The sequence below is a fragment of the Idiotropiscis lumnitzeri genome, chromosome 10, assembly GCF_059441095.1.
Source record: "Idiotropiscis lumnitzeri isolate Australia: NSW breed Sydney's pygmy pipehorse chromosome 10, RoL_Ilum_1.0, whole genome shotgun sequence".
Lineage (NCBI taxonomy): Eukaryota > Metazoa > Chordata > Actinopteri > Syngnathiformes > Syngnathidae > Idiotropiscis > Idiotropiscis lumnitzeri.
The window spans coordinates 1,465,579-1,491,130 of NC_142400.1; the positions used below are offsets into that span (position 1 = coordinate 1,465,579).

General features: G+C 45.9%; 2 protein-coding genes across 3 annotated transcripts; one reads left to right on the forward strand and one right to left on the reverse strand.

Moving 5' to 3' along the window:
* The first annotated feature begins 153 nt into the window (after nucleotides 1–153).
* LOC148328493 (protein DEK-like) lies at nucleotides 154–4,383 on the forward strand. Its single transcript, XM_088305897.1, has 11 exons — nucleotides 154–344; nucleotides 1,169–1,435; nucleotides 1,506–1,615; nucleotides 2,610–2,704; nucleotides 2,771–2,900; nucleotides 3,127–3,441; nucleotides 3,591–3,692; nucleotides 3,778–3,847; nucleotides 3,920–4,059; nucleotides 4,131–4,199; nucleotides 4,264–4,383. Exons 2-11 carry the CDS (start codon nucleotides 1,171–1,173, stop codon nucleotides 4,273–4,275), a joined length of 1,308 nt encoding a protein of 435 aa, XP_088162023.1. The 5' UTR covers nucleotides 154–344; nucleotides 1,169–1,170; the 3' UTR covers nucleotides 4,276–4,383.
* Nucleotides 4,384–5,068: 685 nt separating this feature from the next.
* On the reverse strand, nucleotides 5,069–25,335 carry npr1b (natriuretic peptide receptor 1b). Of its 2 annotated transcripts, none has more exons than XM_088305892.1 (22): nucleotides 24,752–25,335; nucleotides 21,971–22,725; nucleotides 19,043–19,230; nucleotides 18,155–18,268; nucleotides 16,602–16,737; nucleotides 13,653–13,747; nucleotides 13,017–13,152; nucleotides 12,853–12,937; nucleotides 11,540–11,657; nucleotides 11,388–11,459; nucleotides 11,235–11,312; nucleotides 11,006–11,110; nucleotides 10,480–10,551; nucleotides 10,234–10,396; nucleotides 8,774–8,929; nucleotides 8,526–8,694; nucleotides 8,160–8,306; nucleotides 7,598–7,721; nucleotides 7,035–7,103; nucleotides 6,797–6,971; nucleotides 6,546–6,644; nucleotides 5,069–5,933 (listed from the first exon to the last, which is right to left on the reverse strand). In XM_088305892.1, the coding sequence occupies exons 2-22, from the start codon at nucleotides 22,716–22,718 to the stop codon at nucleotides 5,788–5,790; spliced, it is 3,195 nt and encodes a 1,064-aa protein (XP_088162018.1). In that variant the 5' UTR covers nucleotides 22,719–22,725; nucleotides 24,752–25,335; the 3' UTR covers nucleotides 5,069–5,787. The 2 variants fall into 2 exon arrangements, with proteins under 2 accessions (XP_088162018.1, XP_088162017.1); XM_088305891.1 differs by having other exon boundaries at nucleotides 21,971–22,745.
* Nucleotides 25,336–25,552: the final 217 nt, after the last annotated feature.

Below are 25,552 nucleotides of genomic sequence, written 5' to 3' on the forward strand. Positions count from 1 at the left end.
GGCAAATATATATTCAAGTTTGAACAGTGTTGGACTTTCTGTGAAGAGAAGCGAGTTCCCGCCCCCGAGGTTTCACCTTGTTGATGCGTTACCACCCGCGTCCTGATGAGGGCAGCAGCGAATCCGGCGAACGGCCACTTTCGGTTGACGAAGTAGACAAAAGCAAACGTCAACACTCTCGTGTTCAATCGGCTGCGAAGACGCGGTCGTAGCCCCGCCCCCCACAAGAACCCGCCATCGGGAATGAAACGGAAAAAATAACACAAAACGTGACAACAAGAGGAGCGCGACGTAACGCGACGCACACAAAACAAAACACGAGCACGACCCGAAACAACGGCGAGGTAGGCAAACTTTTTGCTCAACGTCACGTCATCAACGGACGTCACGACAGTCGGAGGCTCCCAAGTGCCGTCTTGAACGCAGCGCCAAATCGGAAGCTTGTTTGAATAGTGGCGAGCGAGGCTAACAGTGTTAGCAGCCAGGTTAATAATATTCAGCGGCACACGACGGCCAAGTCAACGTAACAAGAGTTAAGTCCAATATATACACAAAAGTAAATAATGACGTCATTCGCGACAAAGGAACGCGCTCAAAATAAACAGGTGTCGTTAATCACAAAACGTGCCCGATGGAAAACAAAAGAGATCAAGTACGTTTTAATGTTACATTATTTTATTTTGACGATCCTGAAGCAAAAGAAAGCAAAACTGCTGTTTTTGATGTTGGCGCCATCTGCAATTATGTGACACATTTACGTCATAGGAGGCGTTTTGGAGGAGAATGAATTAATGGATGTCATTTTCCAGACCTGTCATTCAAGCTTGGAGTCGTTAGAAGAGCGAGTTGTCATCACGTGATGGCGAACACACGTTGGATGATGTGAATGCATGACACTGCAAAAGTTTCCAAAACTAAGCTTTGGGCTGACATTTGAGAGTGAACCTTTTGCACGTGAACCTAATATTACTTTAAAGTGCGAAATAGTTGCAGTTCAAAAACAAGGAGCTCAGGAGAAAAATTCACAACAATCAGAGTAACGAATATCCCTCTTCATCACGTTGTTTTGACATCTTGAAACCAAGACGATGTCCAAAAATTGATCAGCAGTATTTTGGGACGAGTGAGTGGAGATGATGACGGTGAAAGTGGTTTTATGCGTGCGCAGGTATGAGTGACACGGCGGAGGAAGCGTCAGGCGCGCAAGCCTCGTCGCCGGAAGCGGCGGCCGAGCAGCCGGAGACGCGTCGGGAAGACGACGCGTCGAAAAACGCGGCAGGTGGAGAAGATGGACTTCCTGTGCGGGTGAGCCGATCGGAGCTGGCGTCGCTGCCCGCAGGGGAGGCCGCCGTGGCGGGAAAGCGCACCAAGAAAAGCGTGGAGCGCCTGGACTTGCAGGCACCCAAACACAAAGAGAAGTTGAAGATCGCGCAAGGTACGTTGGCCTTCTGCCACCGCCGAAACCCTTCAACATGCGCGCTGACGCCGGCCGTGCGTGTCTGCAGGAAGCGGCGACAAGCTGGGAGACATCCCACGCACCAACTTCCAGATCGGCAAACTCAAGTCTGAAGATCTCAAGCCGCTGCACGCCATCCTGTTTGAGCGACCGGGAAAGGTAAGAAGACGGCCGCTGGCGCTTTCCCCAAACTTTCTGTTACTTTTCCATCAGGGCTGACTCAACAAAACAGGAGTTAATCACTGATTGCGATTATGGCCAATTGAATTTTTGAACAGCACTAACTAGTGGCAATTAATCGATTAAATGACTAGTTGTCAATTAAGAACAAGCGCCTCTTTCACGGCTTCAGTTTTGGTAATTGTCGGATCGTTTTGCGAGCTCGTTGAACTTCACATTGTCTAAATTTTTGACATTTTTAGCCTCTCATCAATTAACGTCATCCATGAAAGCAGATGGTTTATCTTTGTGCTCCTTTAAAGTAAAACGTTTGTGAACATCTGCTTCTACAAATTACAAAACGATGATCAATATTTTTGCCGATCATCTGATGGCTGGAACTGGATCATAATCATCTTAGGTTTGTTTGTTTGTTTTCTGTGCCGTCAATTTGAAATGTCTTGTTTTGGAATGAAAGGGATGAAAATGAAAACTTATTTTTATCCATTTCATCAAATCGTTGAAAAAAATATTGTAAGATAAAACAAAGTTTTTTTTTTTTTAAAAAGAAAAAAAATCACGAGTTACAACCCTTGCTGATATTTGTCAAGTAAATTTTGCTTGAGGGTCTTCTTATCAGCTTGCCTGTGAAAGTCAGCAGTTGTAGGACTAAAATACGCCAGCAGATGGCAGCCATACTTCACTTTGAAATCACAACTTTGGACGATGGGATCAAAATTTAGATGTGAATCTTTCCTTGCCAGCAACAAGCAACGTAGAAAATAAAAAAAAAAAGGATGCTTGGCACTTGACGTTGGAAAAGTAGTAGGAAAGATTATGCAGCTGATGAAGCGAATAGCAAACGCCATAATTGAACACCTCTGATGTTTAACTCAAAACCAAAAACAGTGTTTGTCCCCCATTTGGGTCAGATTTCTCGTGTTGTACTGCTGAATTACTCCAGAACAGAACAATCTGGTGACATCTTTGACAGATGGTGAGCGTCAAGAAGAACCTGCGCCTCTTCAATGGCTTCCCTTTCACCGCCGGCAGCGAGGAGTACCTCAAGAAGCGAGACAAACTTCTCAAGTAAGTTTCCAGCGGATCGTCCGAGCGCTCGTTCTCACCACGGCGCTGTCTGATGGCTTGCCGCAGGAACTCGCATTTGACCAACGCCAAGCTCAAGCTGGTTTGTGGCGTTTTGGACCTGGAGAAAAAAGGGACGCAGTCGGAACTGGTGGACCGGATCATGAACTTCCTGCTGGAGCCAAAGAACAGCGGAAAGGTCTGCGACGCACACAACATTTTTACTTGGACAGCAAAGTGTCAAGCCTCACTTTCAACTGTTTTTGCACACACCACCAGTTCCTGTTTTTTATGTTGGAGAAACTGTGTTCAAATCCGACAATGGAAACAAGACAGACGTGTCCACTTGTGTCTTTCCGAACTTTGAGCACGGAGGTCAATGACGTGTGGACGGGAGCGCTCATTCCCTCCTCCGTTTGTTGCAGCGTCTTCCCGTGAAAAAGAAGAAGCGATCTAGGAAGAAAGCGTCCGCCGATTCGGCCGCCAAGAGCAAGAAGACGAAGAGCGACGCCAAGAGCAGACGCGTCTCGTCGTCCTCGTCCAGCCCCAAAAAGTCCAAAGCGCCAAGTAAGTCCAAAGCCATCGTCATGGACTCCAGCAGCGACGAGGACGAGGAGGAAGACGAGGCGCCTGATGGCGACGAGGAAGAGGAGGAAGACAAGTCGTCCCATAAGGATGACGAAGAGGAGGAGGAGGAGGAAGAACAACAAGAAGAAGAGGCGGCGGCAGAGAAGAAAAAGGTGAGTGAAGAGAACATTGGCTGCTTGCCAACACGCACACTTCATTCAACCATATTGTGCACTACATATAAATTCGTTGTCGAGATCGAAACGTGCGCCAAGCCATTAGGGATTTTTTGCTTTTATTTTTTAACGTCCATGTGATTAAGGTGGCATCAAAAAAGCGCTCGAGAACGCCCGTCAAGGAGACTGCGCCTCCGAAGAAGCGGGTCAAGAAGGACCTGTCTGATGACAACTCGGACAGCGATGAGGTTTTTAAAAACAGAGAAAAAGAATAACTCACCAAAGCTGCGGCTTTATCCGTTTGCCAGTGTGACATCATTTCCTCTTTTTCAGGCCAAGAAGAAGAAGAAGCCTGCCGCCAAGACCAAGAAGGCCGACAGCAGCAGCAAGAACACCAACACAGGTGAGAGTCGCGCCGTCAGCGAGACACGCCACCTCACGTGGAACCGGCTGACGTTTGCTGCCACGGCAACAGACGACACGTCGGACGAGGACGAGCCGCTCATCAGGATGATCAAACGAGCGCCGAGCGACGACGAGCTGAAGGAGACGCTGCGCACGCTCCTCAAAGACGCCGACCTGGCCCAGATGACCATGAAGCAAATCTGCCAGAGGGTGCGTCGTCCTCGCAAACGTACGCCGCCAACGGCGCGTCGCCCTCGTTCTCACCCGATGGTCCCTTTCAGGTGTTCGACACGTATCCCGATCACGATCTGAGCGGCAGGAAGGACTTCGTCAAACAGACCGTCAAGGCTGTGAGTGGCGCACGTGCACGTTCACTCCTGACCTTTGCGTTAAGTTGTGCTTTTGTGTGCGCAGCTCATCATTTGAAGAACAATGTCATCGACCGGATGCATCGACATCGACGAACGGACGTTGCTTTGATTCTTTTTTTTTTTTAACGCTTTTTGTGTCTTCAATAAAGTTCTTCAACAAAGAGCGCACTTTCTGTGAAATGAAAGCTTCAACAGAAGCTGCCTAAGCTTGGTGGGTCGAAAAGACTTCAATAACCGCGCAAACAATTGTGCTACCGGCGGCTACTAGTACAAATCTGTTCTAAAAATAGCTCACCAGTCACCACTAATGGGACACTGTGACTCACTAAGTAGAATTAAAACAATGTCAATATTGATTTTCCATTCATCCTTTATCCAAGCCGCTTCTCCTCACGAGGGCGCTGGAGCCTATGGCAGCCGACGTGGGGCAAACAACCATCCACGCTCACAAACACACCTAGGGACAATTTCGAAAAGCCACGCAGGTACGGGGAAAACATGCGAACTCCGCACAGGAAGGCCGAAGCTGGAATCAAACCCCGTACCTTTGCTCTGTGAGGCGGACGTGCTAACCAGTCACCCTAAATACTGATTTTATTTGAACTAATCTTCATCATGTTTAAAAGAGCCTGTGTTCATTCGCTTAAATGGGATTTATGAAGGCAAAGCTTTGCGGCTGTTCTTTTTTAGAAGCGTATTTGCGGTCACAACAGAAAAAAAAAAAATCAGTATCACGTTATAATGTGACATTATTATGAGAGGTGATAAAATGAGTGAACATAACCATTCTCACTTCATCAAAATGTTCTGGTCACAGCTGTAGCCATGTGTCAGTCTCTTCATTCAAAAATATGAGCTACGTAACACTAATCCTGTCAGAAAAAAACAAAATAAATCACCTCAAGCACAAGTTTTACGGAAGCAAAAAAAAAAGTGAAACTCATCACGTCACAGAGTGAAATTCGTCACATTAAAACAAGAAAGTGTGAAATTTATCACCTTGTCGAATGCAATTTGTGCCGTCATAGCGTGATACTGAACTTGCGCATATTTGAAATTCACAATGTTTCATTTTGTGTTGTTTTGATGACAAACATCAGCTGGGCGTGGTAATAAACCACTTTTTTTTTTTTTTTTTTTAATGAACGGTGTAGTTGTGAAGTGAGTTGAGCCGAGTCACCTGCCACCTTGCTGCACTCGTACCTCAAGTTCTTCCGTGCAAAAAATCGTCCAACAAACCGACGGCTTGGATCTCAAAGCTCCGCTGTATGTGACCTTATTTCCTGCCAGGCTGCGCCATTTTTTTTTTTTCGTTAGCACTAGCTTGTTGCTATGTGACAAGCAGGGCATCCCACCATTGAGCGTACACGCCACACTTCTTGACAGATGATGAAGTTGGATGTTGACAGCTACAAATGGGCCCAAAGTCAAGAATGACGTCATAGTTTCATCTGACACTTCCTGGTGGTGTGGCGATTGGACGAGGCCTTGCCATCAGGAAAGAACGCTTCCCCACATGGAGTTTTTCTAGGACAACCTGAGGCGTGGCCACACCCTCTTGCAGCACTCATTGGTCTTCGCTCTCTCCCAGAAGCCAGTAGGTGGTCATCTGTCCTTTGCCTTTAATGTGCACGTCTCCTCGGAGCTCCAACTGGAAGCGGCCCGACTCCTGCAGGACGTCGCGTGTGGCCGACGACACGTGGATCTTCAGCGCTGCGCACACACACGTTCATCAGGTCCAAATGGACATTTTCATTATTGCATTAAACATGCGCGACATACCAAATAATATTACAGAAAAATCTGGAAAAAAGGATGCAAGACGAAAAATGAATGAATTTGACTGATATGAGTATTTGAATTATGTGATATCATCACTCAATTTTTGAAAATGGGGCCTCAAGAATGGCATTTAAAACCAAGCCGGCTTTTGTTTTTTTGCCTTAAAAAAAAGTTTTCATCTTAAATGGGACAATACGAAAATGATTGTGCTGCAATGGGAGACAGCCTGACATCAAATGGCCAATTTGGCTTTTCACCGGGTTTTACAATGGACAAAATGATTGCACTCGCGTCTGTCGTCGCTGCACACGTTTCGAAAAAATATTAGCTAGCGGGCTCGGACAAGTTGACAAATTCCATGGGAAATTTTCATTCTGATTATTTGGCAACAAGGACTCCTCTCTGGTTTGGTCGCAGCCATCTCGTGACTGCGAGCTGCTCATGTCAGCAAAGATGCACTTTCACCAGCGGAAGCTGCTAAAGAATTAAAAAAAAAAAAAAAAAAAAAAAAAGGTTCTAACAAGTAGAAGGCACTGTGTTGACCTTCTCCACTGGACTCCATCCTGGACGACGTGTTGACCGTATCGCCGAACAGGCAGTAGCGTGGCATCTTCAGACCCACCACGCCCGCACACACCGGACCTACATACACACACCCCCACCCCCACACACACATGATTTACATGATGAAACAAAACCAAATCAACATGCGTGTGCGTGATGTCTCCTTTAATTGGACAACCCCTGTTCTGTGTGTGCGTGCGCGCGTGTGTGTGTGCGCGCGTGCGTCTGACCGCTGTGTATGCCGATCCTGAGCTTGAGCTGCTCGTCAGGCCGATGTCGTATCCTGAATGTGGCGACAGCGTCCAGCAGGGCGAGGGCCATGCGCGCCACCTCAGGGCCGTGCAGCTTCCCGTTCCTCACCGGCAGGCCAGACACCACCATGTAGGCGTCGCCGATGGTCTCCACCTAGGGGGGGGGGCCGCACGACGTCAACGTGCGTTGCCATGTAGCGACGTGTGGCAAACTTACCTTGTAAACGTCAAAGTTGTCTATGATGGCGTCAAAGCAGGTGTACAGGTCGTTCAGAAGCGTCACCACCTGGAGACACACGTGTGGGAAAAGCGGTTGCACAATATTTAAAAAAATAAAATACAAAAACGTGACTTAAGTCTTGCAGTTCGGTAAAGCCCCACAATGAGGGAAATTCGCCATATAGAAATACAGAATTAAAATGCTCCCGAGGCATCTTTTTGCCACTTGTTTTCAGCAAGGTTTTAAAACACGCATCTCAGGTCAACTAAATTGTGTTTTAGCAGTTGCCATGGTAACGCTCACAATGCGTCTTTAAAATCGTTTTCCTTACAGCCAACATTTAGCTGTGCCGTATGCGTAACAGCAAGTCCAAAACGGGCCAAGTTCTGATCGCTGGTTGGCTGAGTAAAGGAATGCGAGCGCAAGTGAGCAGAAAGCCAACCTTGTTGCCGTTTTCTCTGCCAAACAAAAGGCAAAAGTGCAAACGAGAAAGGCGTGGCCTCACGTGTCGCCAGGAGCGTTTGAGGAGCACCGAAAGGGGCGGGATGGGGTCTACTGACCTCCATGGGCGTGCTCTCGGCAGAGATGGCGGTGAAGCCCACGATGTCGCTGAAGTAGATGGTCACCGAGTCAAACGCTTCCGCCTGAACCGTCTCACCGCGCTTCAACTGCTCCGCCACCGAGCTGCAAGCGTGCACACATACATGCATGAACGTATAACATACGCTGGGGTTCCTGTCCTGTGTTGAATGCAACACGTGTGCGTGTGTTTGTTCTCTGTTCAGAAAAGCAAAAAAAAAAAAAAAAAAAGACTTTGGTAATTATGGGACTACTTGGAGAGCTCATTTTTTTGTTTTCGGTGGTACTTGTTAGGAGTTTGAGAATCACAGCCGTGAATATATTTTAAATACAAAAACTAGACTGTACAATTGTAATGAAGTTGATTAAATAATCGCTTAATCAATTCCCACTTTACTAGCCATCTTATTATCCAAATAAGTGATTTTCAATTTACACTTGAATTTGTTGTCTGTTTGGAAAATCAAGTGTGGAGTTTGCCCAGCCGTGCGGTGGTGAGTGTCGTGTCGTTGAGTGTGTTGTGGTGTAGCGTGTCGTACTGACTGTGGCAGTATCTGGTAGAGGAGTGTCTCAGCTTTGCGTTTCTCTTCATGATACGCTTGTGTTCGTTCTTCCACCAGCTCCTCCAAATTGTTGGCATACTGTTCCATGCGCGACAACAAGTTGTCCAGGATGTTGGTCCTGGACTCCCTGCGCACGCACACACAAATAGTTCAATTTTGTCTCATTCAAAGTGACTCAGCTGAGTGGTGTGAGGCTCTCTAGCGCCCTCTATTGAGCACTCGCCATAAACACGATTTTTCAAATGTTTCCTCATTAGTTTCTCTTTTGCAGGTTTTCATGGCAGGTTGCTCGCCAAGCAAGCAAGCAAGCAAGCAAGCAAGCAAGCAAGCGGGCGCACACGCTTACTTGTTCTGTTTGCGCAGCAGCACTCTGATTTGGTTGAACTCGGGTCTCTCCGTGGGCTCCTCGGCCCAGCAGCGCTGCATCAGTTGACCCAGTTCGGGACTGTGAGCGTGCGGGTCCACCGTGGGTCGGAGACACGGCCATTCGCCCAGCACCACGCGGTCCACCACCTCTGCACGGGAAAGCCAGCGAGCACTGTGAGAAGGCCCGGCCCGACTCCCTCGAAGCCCTCAAGAGACTAGAACTCTGACCTTTGGGACTGAGCGGGTCACCGTCCAGGTGGAAGACACCTCGGCGTAGCGCCACCTCCTGGAGGATGATCCCGAAGCTGTAGACGTCGCCCTTCTGAGTGCCATGAGGAGGTGGGGCTTCTAACCGGAGAAGTTCCGGAGCCAGCCACAGCCTCTCTGAGGGATGACATCACATGCGACCTTTCAACACGACGTCACGTGCGCTTGCGGGTGGCCGGACCCGACCGAGGCGCCTCCAATTAACGAGCCTTCTGGCTTGAATCAATGGTTGTCTTTTTTTTTTTTTTTAATTCATTGATGAGCTCTTGCCTCCCTGCTCACCAGGCATACCACCACTCACACACTGCAGCCTCCGTTCTAGCGCAGTTATGAATGTCTTTGTTCGCAAAGTCGGCACTAACTTCTGCTCGATTGTCTTTCGACACAAATGCAAAATCATACGGCAAAAGTTAGCGAGGGACATGCTGCATGACGGTACCACGTATTTTTAGCATATTTTATTTACTGTGATGTATTGTAGAATTATATTCTTATTATTTCATATGCGATGACGTTGAATTGTACACTAGCTTGTTGTGTACCTGTTTGCATTTGCTTTTCTTTGGCTCTGCCGTCTGAAGCCAGCTCGGCATGGCAAATGACAATCGCATCTAAATTGCCTTCCCTGGAGAAATAAAAGTTAAAACAATCAATCATTCAATTAAAAAAAAAAAAAAAAAACCTGAGCCTGGCCCATGGTCATCGCAGCATCTTTTGTAAACGTTGACATCTGATTTCCGATATTCAGTTATTTTATTGATTCATTTCAATTGTGCCGTATCCACATGTGCATATTTTCGATTGCTCGAATTGTTTCTTTTTATTTCTTTCCGCGTGATTTATTCAACCAAGGCAACTGAGAACCGTCATTCGTAATGCAGACCTGGCAGCAGAGAGCAGAGTCAAACCGAGTCAAAGAAACGCAAATGCAAACACAGACCATAAACGGACGAGATGACACCGTAGCCGAGAGTCACTAAAAAGGTTCATTGCGGGCTAAAAACAGGAGCAGCAATCGTGTACTTCCCCTCATCAACTTCAAAAATGCGGACATTGCATTGAACGGGATGAGCAAAAGTAGTGCATCTTTTGGGAATGAAGAGGTTCATTCAAAACTGCTTGAAGGGAGAATGCAGGTGGTGGTATCGGAAGCAAAAATTGCCAAACCACTCGTTTAAAAATTAATCACGCTGCCAGTAGGCAGGCGAGCTTCTTCACATCACTTTTTCCCGACATCTATTCATCGTCCACGCCCACAAGGTCTCACTGATTTTTTTTCCAACTCTATAAACACAGCACGTTTCAGTTCAGGTCATCAGCGTTTTGAAACGCAACACCCCCTTCCATTCGCCATCCACAATTTCCAAACATTCCAAACGATAAGACTTACAAGCCGATGCTGAGCGTAACGCGTCACTCACGGGCATAGTACGCGTGAGCGTCCTTCGCCGATTGGCTCTCGGCCTGCAGACTGCTCAGCCCGTAATCGGTGATCTTCAGCACAAAGCGGTTGTCTACCACGCAGTTGGACGACTTGAGCTTGCCGTGAGACGCCAACACGCTGTTGTGGAGGAACACCATGCCCTACGCAGCACACAAGCACATCAACAAAGTCGCCGCCGGTTGGCAAGCTCAGAAGAAATCAAATGTCCGAGTGAAATGTGAACCTTGACGATGTCATTGATGAGAGAATATTTGAACATCCAGTCCAGAGTGATGCTGTCGTTCTCCAGGATGTCCTACGCACACAAACGGAGAGAGACGACTATAACAAGATGCAGACACAAGGCGTGAAAAGAAAGAAAGATGTTGATGAAGACTAACGTAGTGCCAAGCGCAAACCAGAGTGTGGAAAATGTGTCCACTGTAAATTAAAATTGGCTTTCACAACTCCGCTACGTCGATGTTACAATTATCATCGTAAGCAAATTTCATTCCACCGGCGCCTGCTCGTCACAACAAATTGAAAGCGTGTAAGAGAGCACCGAATACTTTCATGGTATTGACTCAGCAGCTGCCTTTGGAATTTAGTGGAACTCAGATTCTGCCATTGTTAAACTGTGTGTTTAGTTAAAATAATTAGTAAATATCTGGAGAATAAAACAATCTTTTTTTCTCCGTGTTTATTTTGTAGGCGTGTTAATGTAAACACAGACAGGAATACAAAGAAAGGTTGCTGAGCGGAGAGCGTACCTGGAGGCTGCCTCGGGGGCAGTATTCGGTGATGATGCAGGTGTTTGGAGGGTCGATACAAGCTCCGATGAATCGGGTCAGATGTTCGTTCTGAACGTCTCTCATCTGTCAATAACAACGTTGTCGCAATCTGCTGCCACTCAATGCGTTATGACATCATCACAATCTAGTCGGGATGCAACGGCATGAAAACCTCGCGTTACGATAGCGTAACTTCGTCAATACTCACATGTTTGAGTTCAAACAAGACCTTCCTGTTCAACTCCACGCGTTTCCTGTTGGTGTACTTGATGGCCACGATGTTTCCCTGCGGCAGAAAGAATTCAGAATCAGCGATCGTCAACGTTATTGGCTGACGGCTGCGCGCTGATCACACGCTGACCTTGTAGTAGCCCGTCTTTGCAAAAACCTGCATGTGACCGTCCGTCATCAGGGAGCCGTAGTTGGAGCCTCTCTGTGGATAAAGACAGCGCGGTTCGGGTTACGGTCACGTCACGGTCACACGGCGCGGCGAAGGGGCGAGATAACACCGACCAGAGACAGCGTGATCCTGCTGCCGCTGCGCAGCACTTTGTCCAGGTTGCTCATGTGGATGTCGTCCCAGGAGATCCGCCAAAGCTGAGCCACCAGCTCCTTCTCGAGCTTCATCCTCCTGCGTGGAGCCAAGAACAACGACAACACTGAGTCAAGGGACAACTACACAAAATTTGATCAAGACACGAAAAAGGGCTGGCCCATTCAGCCAGTTTGAATCCATGGCAAGGATTAGAGTTCAGCCTCTTTCAGTTTGGCCAACAACAGCTGTGGCTTAAGTAAAAAGCCAAGTATGAGCCTCAGAAGACGTTGTTTTTTTTTTTTTCCCCAATCTAAAAACACACAACAGCAAGAAGATTTTTACATTCCTATGGTGAGTCGCCTACAAACTTTGCCTACAAGCTGAATCGTCGCTGCGAGTCGCCAAGAATCACCGGAAAACAGCGACAGTCTCATGTCGAGTCAACAGCTAAACAATAAAAAAGTGTGTCTTCAAACGAGTTTTGAAAACGGACGGAGAGGCGGCTTGCCTAACATTAAACGAAATTTCATTTTAGAGGGAAGAACCGGCGACAGAAAATGCGCCATCCAAGCTGAGGCACCTCTAAGTACCTCCAGTAGCGTCTTGTCTCAGAGAAGTACGCTCGGACAAGGCCATTTAAAGACTTGAAGGCAAAATAAAATGAAATGACATAGATCTGAGTGTTGGTAAAACTAATTGGATTCCAAAGACTCTGTCGATGACTTTCTTCCTCTATAAAGTTTAGTATCAGGAAAAGCGAGCGGTTCTTCATTTATACCAACTCTGAACTTGGAAACATTTGGAAGAAAATCAAATGAAATGTTGATACGAACACGAGAACATTACAAGAGCACATGCCGCATGCTGTTCCCTAACGGGGAATGTTCATTAGCATAATTATAACCACATGGTTTAGATCGTTCAGTGTACGGCGAGGCACACTTTTTCAGTGCCTTTCTTAAATAGCTGCTCGCTGCGCTGGCGCAAGTGTAAATGCTTTTAAAATATTTTTTCTTTCCCCAATTTCTTCTTCACAAACTTCAAAGCTTGTTTAATTATTGTTGCAACTTTTGGCTTGTCAGGACAACTAAAGCAAATCCAAGAAGGCAAAAAAAAAAAAAAGGCAAAACTTTTTGTTGAATGAAAAACAAAATACATTTTGCAAACTATTCCAAGCCATCAGTGAGGAAGCGCAAAAGCACATTCATGTAGCTGTTGAAACGTGGCATTATTTGCCATCTCCACCGGAGGGAGCACTTGAGCCACCAACTGAATGGCCTTGCTGCCTCACCTGTAAACGAAGATGGCGACTGTCAGGGTCATGGTGAGGATGAAGAAGACCACCATGGAGACCATCTGGTGGATGGTGATGGTCTCTGTTGACACAAACAAAAGCAATCTCATGAACATGCAAGATTGCAGCCGTGCAAGCAGCGGCTTATTGGCCGAACTTACTGGTGTGGCAAGCGGGGTTTTCGTTCTTGAATCCGCACACGGGAATGTCAGGAGGAGTAACTCCGCCCAGCCAGTGCAGCGACCTTTCGGGAATGGTCGTGAGTTGCTCCTCTAAGCTGTTGTACAGCATCACCATCTGGAAGCAAGCACAACGCTCGTAACCTTTACTTAAACAAAGTTATCCATTAACGGGCAAGCAAAAAACAATTTCTAAGTGTTATCAAATGGAGAGGTACTTTTCCAATCACCTTGTGCCAACATATTGTACATCAGGGGTGCTCAAGTCCGGTTCTCAAGAGCCCCTTATTCAGCCTGTTTTCGGGTGTACGCCTATTCCAACACCTGATTCAAATAATCAACTCATTAGCAGGTTTTGCATAAGCCTGATAACGAGCCTGGTGATTTGAATCAGGTGTGTTGCAGTTCAGATGCATCGAAATCAAGCTGGCTCGGGGATCTTGACGACCGAACGTGGGCACGCCTGCTGTAAATTATTTAGGCAGTAGGGAATGAGTCAATGATTTGCAACATAGCCCTCGTCTCGCCACACGCACGCATGCGCACACACACACACACCCACACACGCACACACACATTGACTGAGGAGTGGCAGAAGGTGGTTCTGTGTGCGTGTACCTGAAAAGCGCTGGTGTTGGTGTCGATCATGTCCCACAAAGCAAAGTCGGTCTCACGGTCTCCGTTCACATCCAGCTGCAATTTCCCAGTCACACCTGAACGCATCATGATGTCACACACAAACACACACATTTCCGTAAGTGTTGGATTGAAGGACAGCTGAATTTGGATGACCACCAAATGCTGAAAAAGTGAAACAATTCCATATTTTTTGTTCACATGATTTAAAGATGACTGTTCTAAAAATAGCTCACCACTGATGGGACAATTGTGATTTCCCAGGAATGTTGCAATAGTGATCATTTAAAGATATAAACAATGGCAGAGATTTATAGTAAAAAATGGATATAAATACATATGGATATTTATGTTTCTGAATTATGATGATAAACCTTAAAAATAACATGAAAAGTGTCTTCATATATTGTAAATTAATAGCATTAATTACCAGTTATAATATACAGCCTGAGTGATATTAATTTGTTTTTTTTTAGCCTGGTGCCGATTCCATTATTTTGCAGAATACAATTAATTCCGTTAACCGATTAATCGTCTGAATAATTAAAAAAAATAATCTATTGAATGAGGCAACTTCTTTTTTGCTCTCTTAATAGTTACAACAATAAATATATGAAGTACAGGCAGAAAATGTAATCATTTTATAATACTTTGTCCTTTTAGGATTTGTACACCAGAGGAAAACTGGCAAAAATTGGCCAATTGGATTTTCTGCCTATTATGGAGGAATGTTTGAATGCCATTATCTTTCTTGAATGTGTACCAACATTAATAAATACTGTCAGTAAAAAAGAGTTCATATCAGCCAAATAAACATGTCTGGCCCTAATAATACCGCTGTTGGAGGTAATTTGAACACATTTCTTATTTCAGAAGAGCATCTCAAAGTGGCAGCCCATGGGATGAATCAGTTCCCACGAAGTAGCGGTCGCCTTCAAAAACGTTGGTGATGCCTGATTTAAATAAATCACAGCACAAATCGTCATCCCAGTCTTATTCAGCGCTTCGATTGTTTATTTCTATGTGGTTGGTTGTTGTTAGATAATGCTGGCGTCTATATATTTGCTTGTTTCTGCAAGCGAGCCTTAGTCCTGATTTCTATTCATTTTTTTGTTGTTGTCTTGTAATGGCTGAAGACGTGTTGTTGTAATTCAGATGGAGTCCCGCTCGTTCGAGTGTTGCTGAGCGGGCGGCTGGTGAGGAGTGAAAGGTCAGTGAAAGTGTAAACCTGGGACCTGTTGCCGAGCAACCGAAGCGTGTAAATCAAAGATAAGGAATTAGGAACATTACATGTGACAGCAAACAGGAAGTGACTTGTCTGAGCCTGCCGACATCCATTTTGTCTGGGAGGACAAATTGTTGGGAGGGACAAATGAGATTGGCGGAGATGAGCGGGTGGGCGTCGTGATGGATGTCCCCGGGGAGGACAAAGAGCCGAGCGCCGAGACAGCGCTTTCACGCCTGCCTTTTATTGGTGCGGCAGAGGGCCACAACATGACATCATCACATGTATGTACGACACTTTTGCCAACAAAACACTCCAAAGCGTCGCCATCTCCGCTCACCTCATTGTCTACATTTAAGAGTGATGTCAAAGGTACAGCCCGCGGGCCAGAGCCAGCCCGTCAGGGGTGGTCCAATCCAGCCCGTGTGGGGGGAACACATTAACGGCTATTTTTCAATCAAACTAACTGTTGTTGCTACTTTTGTCCATCGGGGGGCGCTCTGAAAACCACATCAATGACATCGTGGAACTTGCTGCTACTGAGGATTTGTCACCTTGCACTTGTGAAGGCTAAATGATGGCAACTCAGTCCACTTCAAATGAAATAAAAAAACTTCTCGTAGAAAATATTTGGAGAAGTCATTGAGGCAGAATTCTGATAACTCGGCATGAGAGGTAGCAGCACTTAATTGATGCATAATTTGTGACACTATTATGGAGCTCTAGTTTTACTCTCTCAAATAAACAATTTGTGTTTTTTGTGGGGAACAGATGATTTAGGGGTTTGATTTCCAAGCGTGGTCATGGAACCAAGTCAACTTGTATCGCAAGCCACCATTATATTGACGTGGTACTTTTTTTTTTTTTTAACTCTGCATGTTTGAAATAAATGCTGAACATTGATTCAATTCAATCAATCAATCAGTCAACAACACTAAGGCAATTTTTGGAAGTGCAGCGAGTCCCGCCATTGATTGACAGCACCGACACCCTTCATCTGTCATGTGCTCGAGTGTCCGCTGCTGGGAAAGCAAGCAGTCTGTGTGTGTGTGTGTGTGTGTGTTGAGAGACAACACGCTGAAGGGTGTTTGTCTTGCACTGTGGAGACATTTCAAGCAAAGTGTGTGACTCTCAAGATGGATGATGTGCTAATAGATGACAGACCAAAACAAAGAATTGGAATGAAGGACAAATAAAGCACAACACACACGCACATGCCAGACAAAGTGATTGCGGCAAGCCGAACAAGTCTGACCTGATGTGTGTTCATGCGTGTGTGAGTGTTAGTTTCATTTTCACCCGCATCCCATCGCACTCCCACAGAAATGGCCTAGTTCCAGACCATATTTTAATAAAATAAATAAATAAAAAATATGCTGTCCGGTCCCACTTCCGGAGAAAAAGACTCCCTCCCCCGTCCTGCTCCCATTTTGGACGTGAGTTACATTTCAAATGGCTGCGCATCTGTCCTAGTTGTTAGTTAGTCCCCACCTTGCACAGAATAACCTTTTTTTCAACACGTCAAAATGTTTATTTCATAAAAACGAACATTTCAATTAATGAAAGAGGCATCTTCATTTTGAGCTCATCTAAAAACGTGAATGCCCGCCCAGTGAAAAAAAGTCGTCACATGACAACAAAAGTTTGCAAACAGCTGCTTGAAAGATGCAAAGGTGTTTGTTTGAAATGGCAAAAGTCAAACGGACCGTGAAAGGTTCTATTCCACATCCGGTGGGTGACCACTTCCCCCGGAGGCCGCGTGCCGGACGCCCTCATGGTTTCGTTGAGCGCGTGCGCGTAGAGCATCAGGCCGTCGTAGAAACCTCCGGCAATGATGTTCATCTGGAAGACGTAAAGCGGCAGCTGTTAAAAGGCTTGTTCACGTTCATCATAACGTTAATGCACTGTTCCGTTAGCCCGTCCGTGGCATTTTACATTATATCTTCGCATTGCGCTCACATTTTTTATGGGGTTGGATGTCTTCAAGTGTCGTATTTTTTGACTCCTCTTTCTAGACTCACATGATCTTCTGTGCTGCCCAAAAAAACGAAGACTAGACTCTCCTCTTTCACCAGAAAAAAAAGATTTTTCCTTGCGTTTTCTTTCATAAAAAAACAGGACCTGATTTCAAATTGACACAAATGGATAATTCATAATTACTGGTTTGGTCCATAACATTTGTCAAAAATGTTGATGGTTGTGTTCCAAAGTAAAAGCAGATGTCTGGAAGGGTTCGGCATTTGGATTCAACACAAAGATAATCAATCTTCTGCTTACATGGAAGACGACAGAAATTGGAAGAAAAACATTTACTGGCAAGAGGCTGAAATGGCCACGATTTGGATCAGTTGAAATTCATTTCAATGAATTATCTCTAAACAATTCATCAATTATCAAATAAGTATCATTGTAGGTATTAATCGATTAGTTGTTGGTTTGTCATTTAATCATTGCACCTCCTATTTTTTATTTTTTTTAAAACACAGAAAAAATGTCTCAAACAGAAACTCAGCTAAATATGTCAAAGTCAAACTCAAACGATCAAGAAATTAGAGTCCGTGACGGGAAACGTGTCAACGGTCAGATTGAAGAAATGTATTAAGCCCAATCGGGGACACCTCAAAATCTGCCCGTCTTGTAGATTTTCCACCAATGAAGATTGGCGCAGCTCAGCTCGGCTCACTTTTCTTTTTCTTTTTTTTTTTTCGTGATTTGATCACCTTAAAGAGCAACTTGCAGTCCTCACATGACTCTCGTGTCCGTGGGCAACTTTGCGTTTGCAGGCTGCTTATTTATATTGGGGCTGAAGCGCGTCACGCCTCGCCATTGTATATCTTCAACGTCAACGTCTGCGGGCTGCTCAGCTTTGACAACACGTGAGAATATACAATGCAAATACACAATCACCACTCAAAGATGACTTGGTGTTTGCTGACATTTATTGCGTGTTTGTGTATGAGAGAGGGAGAGGTAAGCTCATTAGTGTCTCTCAGCTGTCTGCTACTGATTAACTAGCTTTACAAGCAGCCTGACAACCCGCTCATGCCGCGCACACACACACACACATTAAGGGTGTGTGTGATAAGGGACCCAGGGTAGTGCAGTAATGTGATTACGTGTATTGCTGCGAAGAGCAAAGTGGCTGATAGCAGCCGCTTGTCAAGATGAGTGCAACATTTGGATGGTCATGAACGCGTGTTAGCTTAGCTTTCAGCACAGAGCGGAAGGTCTATTTCGATTCATGCGTGTCCACACTGACCAGCGAGTCGTCGATGGTGTAGTTGAACATCGTCTTGGCGTCCACCTTCAGGTTCTCCACAAAGTTCTTGTACTCGGCGTTCTGAGGCTCTCGATAGGTCAGGATCTTCACGCTCTGACAACAAAACGCGTGACACATGTCATCATGTCAGTGACACAAATGACATCATTTCACCAATCATGCATGACACATCACGTGAGCAACACGTGACGCACATTTGATGTCAATGACACGCCACGCGTCAACTCCTAAACAAGGCGACAAGACGAATAACACATCAGATCAACTTAACGAGTACGACGCACGTCATCATGTTAACAGGACCATACATGGGACACGTCATCGAGTCAGCAACATGTGTGAAACGTTGCCAGAAACATGTCTGATGCTCAACATCCTCTCAACAGCACATCTGACACGTCAATATGTCAGTAACATGTATGGCACACGTCAACAAGACACCAACACATATCAACAACATGTATAACAGAAGTCGGCATTATTTCTCTGTGTGACACACAATGACACTTTGTCGACATGTATGACAGACGTCATTGTTCAACATAGCTCGTATGACATGTCTTCTTGTGAACAACATGTACATAATACATCCTTTAACACGTTAATGACGCGTTGATATCAGCAAGACCACAACACATCAATGTGTCAATGCACGCATGACACGTCATCATTCAACATAATATATGACACATGCCATCACGTCAACAACACGTATGACACGTATGTCCACAGACGCATTGCCATTTGTCCTATCAGTTTGTGTGTCGATGGAAGACGGGCAGCGGCAGCGGGCACTCGAATGTTGAGCATGTTCCGAGCGTGTTCAAGAACAAAAGCTCATGTGATGGGAAAGCACGGCGTTGCTACCTGGAAGGCCTCCTTGGCCACGGCGTCGTCACAGTCGCCGCGTGCCCACGGCTGCCGGTGCTCCGACTTGAGGCTCTCCCCGAACACGTCGATGAAGAAGAAGACGTACTGCTCGTGGGGAAGGTCGGCGCGGCGGAAGTGCACCATTAACTTCCTGAACACGTCGGGGGAGCAGCACACAAACATCACTGAGGAAAACGCAAACACACACAAAAAGGTTGTTGTTGGTTTCTTTTATATCTGATTGCTTGAGCTGAATAGTCAGCTACATAAGTTTAACAGCGCACCAAAGATGTGGCACATGATTACAAATTTCTTAAAAGGATTTTTTTTTTTTTTTTCACATTGAGAGCAGCATGGATGAACGCTAAAGCTCGCTAACATTGAGAGGCAGGAGCAAAGAACGGTATGTGTAGCAACGTCTCTGCCAAGTGCCATGGATTTTATTTTGCTTTTTCTGTTCATCAATATTGAAAGTTAAGCGCTACATTGGAGCGCAACGCTTCGGACTTATTTGGAGAAGATGTATTGTATTGTGTTTCTCCATCTTCGAAATACGCAAATTTGCGGACGCATTTCTTCTTCAATGTCTCTCAGAGTACCGTTTCGATGTCGTACATCATTTTGCAACATGCCATTTTGTTCTTACGGAGGTGGCTTCGGTCACACGAGTGCCCGCCGAATGCGCGCGTCCCAAAGTCGCTGCGCCGCCACTGCCCTTTACTGAGTGTTGAGTGACGCATTTGGTGAGTATTAGTGGGGCCTTTGTTGTGTATTTGGTGTGTGTTAGCGGTAATATTGGTAGTGTGTGCGTGTTGTGTCTCGTATTCCTCTCGTGCGTCAGGAAGTGTCGGGAGCGGCGTCACTGGTGCTGCTGCTGTTCCTGTTGCGGAGTCTCTATTGTTCCACTGGCAGGAAGTCAGCAGTAAAAGCAGCTATGCGCGCACAAACACACACACACACACACACACACCCATGCAGCTAAAACACGGACAGCTTAGCTGGACCCTGAAACCGGCCTTAAATAGTTGTGATTAGCTCCTCCCAGTGTGACACGCGCCAACACCAATTTGTAACTCAAAAATATAGCAAACTACTTTTTCAAGGTCTCATGCCACAACGGGACAACATGTTCAATCATTGATATGATTTGTATTCATGCACAAGTTTTGCTACCAAAGAGAGTCCAATTTTTTCCACATTTTCTTTTTTATTTTGTTTTTAATGGAGGACCCACACTCACCTATTCACAAATCATTTTTTTCTATTTTTTTTGTAGGTGGGGCAATTATCCGAAGTTTTCCATTGAAAATACTGATTGGTGATGTTTTGTATTTGAACGCTAATTCAATTTTTTGGGCGGCATATACGTAGGAATGGTATAGCAAAGTATACAGTATTTGTTTTTAACGGCCGATTTGCATCTGATTTGAGTCACCACCGATTTGGGCACAACCGTAACGTACATGTTGTTGAGGTGTTTCATTTAGACAAAAGTAGTGCTTTACCATTTTCTTGCAGCATCTATTTGCAATTGTAAAGCTTTATGGAGGGTGTCAATAAATGGTTGACATTTGCCCCTGATGTGTCGCAGTTTGTCAGGCAAGAAGGGAAAGCGTTTGAAATCTTCAATCAAAGCAGCTGCAGTGATGTCATCGCTTCCAAAGCCAAAGTCAAAACGTAAGCCTTGCCATTGTGCCTTATTTTGTCATCTTTCAACGAAAGGCGGTCACAGGTCGTCGTCACATGACGACGGAAAGCTGTGTGTGTGTGTGTGTGGGTGTGCGCAATTGCTTGTCACCCGCAAACATCTGGCTGTGCATTAATGAGACACAAAGTCTAAATTTAGATCTCGTGAGCTGAATTGTATTCACGCGAACTCATGAAAGTATTTGACGCGCGCCACCGCCGCCTTGGCTATTCGGTAAGCTCGTAAAAGCGCCGCCGACGGCGGAAGATGGTTGTGAAAATGTTGTGAGTCTGCGGCAATAACAATCAAATGTTGTGATGGTGGCGAGAAAGCGGGCGAGTGGAATGAGCGTGTTTGTCAGGAAATAGCTGTACATCTGATAGGCGCGCTGCAGTTTCCTTATAAGGCCGCAGGTTGCTGACCTCGGTTAATGAATGTCCTGTTGGGAGGTGGCTGGGAATGCGCGTCCACACGCACTCGCACACGCACACACTTCTTGCGTGCTACGTGGCGCTGGTGCCCAATCTATAACCCAAGGTGGATTTTGGATCCTAAATGACATGGCACGGCTACGTATTGATCACAAACAAGACAAATATTATATTCTTATTGTTGTATTTTGCTGCTACCGTTGTCTTGACAGTTGGTCTGCTGCCAACGCTTTGCTTACAGTAAATTTGATCATGTTAAAGAACTTGTCCTATACAGCGGTCTTAAGCGGCTTGAAAGGTCCCTCTTTGGTTATTAGCGCGTGCATGAACGTGTTTCTTTATTTTGCCACTGTCAGCCAGGCTAGCGTGAGAGCTAGCGTTCCCAGAGTTCCTTGGGCCAGACACAAAGCCGTCCAAACTGGCGGCCGCTATCGATCTTATAGGGGGGGGGGGGGTTTCGTCTCATGTTTCCTCCTCTGCAGCTGCCCTTGCGGTAAACATGGACGCTAATGGCAGTCCACAACAGTCAACGAGTGCGACTGTCAATGAGGTGGCGCGTTGGAGGAGCGTGCGTGATCAGCTTGCACCAATATTGATCAGCGTTGGATTTAGGAAGGAATTGATGGTTGATTTGCTGCAGAACGCCTTGTTGTGCTTGCTGATGGAATCTTCCAAAAAGGCCCTGAAAATGATCAATCATCCCATAACCGCTTGTTTCACCGTTGTTGGCGAGAGAAAAAAAAGCAAATGACAGCGCGTGGGGCACTTTGACACCTTTAAATCTGCAGAGGCGGCGCGTGGACTCACCTCTGCTCTCGTTCTGGATGTCGGCGAGGATCTGCGCGTAGTCGATGTGGGGGCGGTTCTCCTGAAAGACGCTGTCCACCAGAGTGATGTTGATCCTATTGAGCTCATCGTAGAGGCCCTCCACGGCAAAGTAGCACGGCCGGTCGTCCACCTTGTTGTCGTTGAACATCAGCATGACGTGGCGGCGCCAGCCGAAGCGCTGGCAGATGCGCAGCGCGAACTTGCCCAGCTTCTTATGGGTGGGGCCCGTGTTGGTGATGGACGGGTATACGCCGCCGTAGAAGGCCACGGCCGGCGCGCCCGCCGTCACCATGGGCACGTCCCAGTGGGTGGTGAACAGGCCCACTGGCGACGACGTGTACGAGCAGCCCGGCCCGATGAAGGCCCACGGGTCGTGCGCCAGCTTCAGGTCCACCGCCATGAGCGGCGCCACTGACTCGGAGCAGATGCCGTCTTTGTCCTCGCTGCTCTTGAACACGTAGTTTAGGCGCACGCCAGGCAGCAGGGCGGGGTCATCGTTGACCCGCTGCACCGCCCGCACCAGGGCGGGGCCCACGCGCGGCCACGCCCACGGATAGGCCGTGTTGCTCTCGGGCAGGATGACGGCCAGCGTCACGTTCTGCCGCGGCTGCCTCCCGCCGAGGCTCCGCTCGGGACGAGCCAGCAGCAACACCGCCAGCAGCAGGAGAAGCGGGGAGGCGGCGCGCCGGCGGGGGGGCGTCCTCGCTCCCGTGTGGGGGCCCATCATCACCAAGCTGAGGACACCGCAGGGCATCTTAAAATGGCGCAGAAAGGATTTGCAAAATGTTTCACGTGTGAAAAAAACAGAACACCTCATTGTATCAAGACCCAAGCCATAAATAGCGCCGAAAATATCTCAAGAATGTCTGCAAAATGTTTCTTCACGATAACCGTCTCGACTAAAAGCACAACAAGATCTCAAAACGCAAGAGAAAACATCTAAAAAATGTCACTTTAAATGCCGTGTGTATTTTGGAAATTTATGAAACATTTGAAGATTTCGAGAAAGTTGTGTGGAGAGATTTCAGAAATCATTAGCAGGTTAGAACGGCTTCGTACCAGGCATGGGACCTAATTCAGAAGAACAAGCGGCTGAATCAATGAAGACGTGCATGTACACTTTTCAGCCAAATCACCCACAATGGGAGGACAGTGATGTAGAAAAATTTAAAGGTGACAATAATCTCATAAACATCTCTGAAAATATTTCAACAATGTCTCCTACAACATCCTAAATTTGCAATAAATACAATACAACTTTATTTATATAGCGCATTTCACAACCCTCATAAATATCAAACGTCTCAAAAAATATCTCACAGGCATCTCATACCATCAAATGAAAATATCTCCACAAAGACCACATCAACCACAACCACGTCTTGTAAAGTTATCACCACAACCCGCATTAATATCTAGAAATGTTTCTGAAAATAACTCAAACGTCCCCGCACAAACCTAAAATGAAGTGTCTCCCAAATATATACACACAAATCTCACAAATACCCTCAAATGTCTCACCAAAGAATCCTCTGAACTTTCTCCAAAATGTCTCCAAAAAAACCCACTGTTTCCTAAGTTTTAGGATTTCTGCGCAGCCGGGTCGCACATGACCTCACTGCTATAAACGTCAGAAATATCTCAAAATGTCTCCATAAGTGTCCCCTAAATCTATCATAAATATCTCAACACAAATTTCAGAAACCTCTACACAATGAAAGCGTCTTCTAATTAATGTCACCAAAATGTCTCCATGCACACAATCGTTCGAAGGACCTCACAGAACATGTCATAAACGTCTCCGGAACGTACCCCCCCCCTAACCCTAACCCCCCCGCAAAGCTCATGAATGACTCACCAAATCAAACCTAAAATGTCCCAACACAAATCATGGTGACTGATGCTCATAATGTCTAGCGCTGTGAGTACAAATGTCTCGCAGTTAACGAGCCATTCCAAAAGTTCATGAGTGAAGGGCCTAATTAACGAGAGGACTTTCGTTAATGGGAGCCATTCAACTTCTGAGGTCACGCAAAAAGGTCAACTCATTCTCACATCACATTTTGCTCCTAATTCATCTTGTCAGGTGACTCGCATGAAAAATAATATACTAGCATGATCACGTACATTAGGTTGTCATATACACAGATGTTAGGGCTGAGTTTAAAAAAAAATGATATATCAATTTGAATCCATTTTCCTTTTCATAGACCGATATAGATTCATAAAACCATACATTGATACTTTTAATAATGTCTTTTTCCCCATAAATTTATATGACTATACGCGTCACACGAGATCTTGTCACTACGCAAAGGTATCATATCAAAACAAAATGGCAGAAGCAGTCAAGTCACTGCCAATGGGCATGAAGATGTATTTATTGTTTTCTTCAGGTCATGGTAAATAAAACAAATGAATAATATACTGCATTGGCTTTGATTCTTAATGTAAATATGAATATTTTTACGAATAGCGCATTTCACAGCCCTAATAGAATGTCTTTTGCAATCATCTCGTCGGCTTCTGGCGAAATTTGTCCATAGAAGGTTTCTGCCCAACACAAGTTGATCCCGTGTTCGTCAAGTCTTAAAAGAGTCAAATGAGATGACGGGCATGTTTGCGAGTTTTGGGTGTCACTGATGGCCTTTGATGAGAACCATTTGCATTTTAAAAGTATAACAACAGTATTAAACACCTGTTTGACACGTCGTGTTTTGAATGAGGGGGAAAAAAACAAAAAAAATAATATTTTCTTACCTCAACGAGTGTGGTTTTGCGTCTTCATTTTGTCACTTTTACGGATTTTAGCGCACAGCTAGCTCACTAGCAAGACGCTACCTGCCCAAGCCCGCGAAAGATGACGTCACAGCCACAACAATTTACACCCAAACACAAGCAGCCTCCTCCATCAGCCTCGAGAAAAAAACACGCAATTAAAAAAAAAAAACAGATGAAGAAGTGCTGAAAGCGTCCGCAGCACACACACACACAGAGAGAGAGAGAGAGAGAGAGAAGTCTAACACTTTCACTCAAAAACACTTGAAATTATTGCGCAGGCGCCAAATCAATTCCATGTGTGTCCTCCGCACAATTTGGACATCAGGAGGGAAAAAACACACGCATAAAAGAAAAGAAAAAAAAGTCTGGCCGGCAGACCGGCGAGACGACTCCAGCCGCAAGCAAACGAAACGAGTCCGGGAGAGAATGAATGAATGACGGCGGTGGCGTCAAGTCAAGTCGAGGAAAAATGATTTGTCCTCTCCTCTGCTGTCTCCATCCGTGTTGTCCCGCACACGCGAGCGAGACAAGAAGTGCGGCACGCAAACACCAACAAGGCTAAAACTGGCAGAAGGAAGCGAGCGAGGGAGGGACTGACTGGAGGAGGGTCAACGCGAGGAAATGAGACAGCCATGAAGAAAAGAAAGACAACAAATGGGATGGGAGGAAATGAGATGCAGGCAAAAGATACCTTTGTTCGCCATAATAGCATAATATTGCGCTCATAATGACACGATGTTATCTTCTGAAGCGCAATCAATTATTTCCAGCACATCGTCT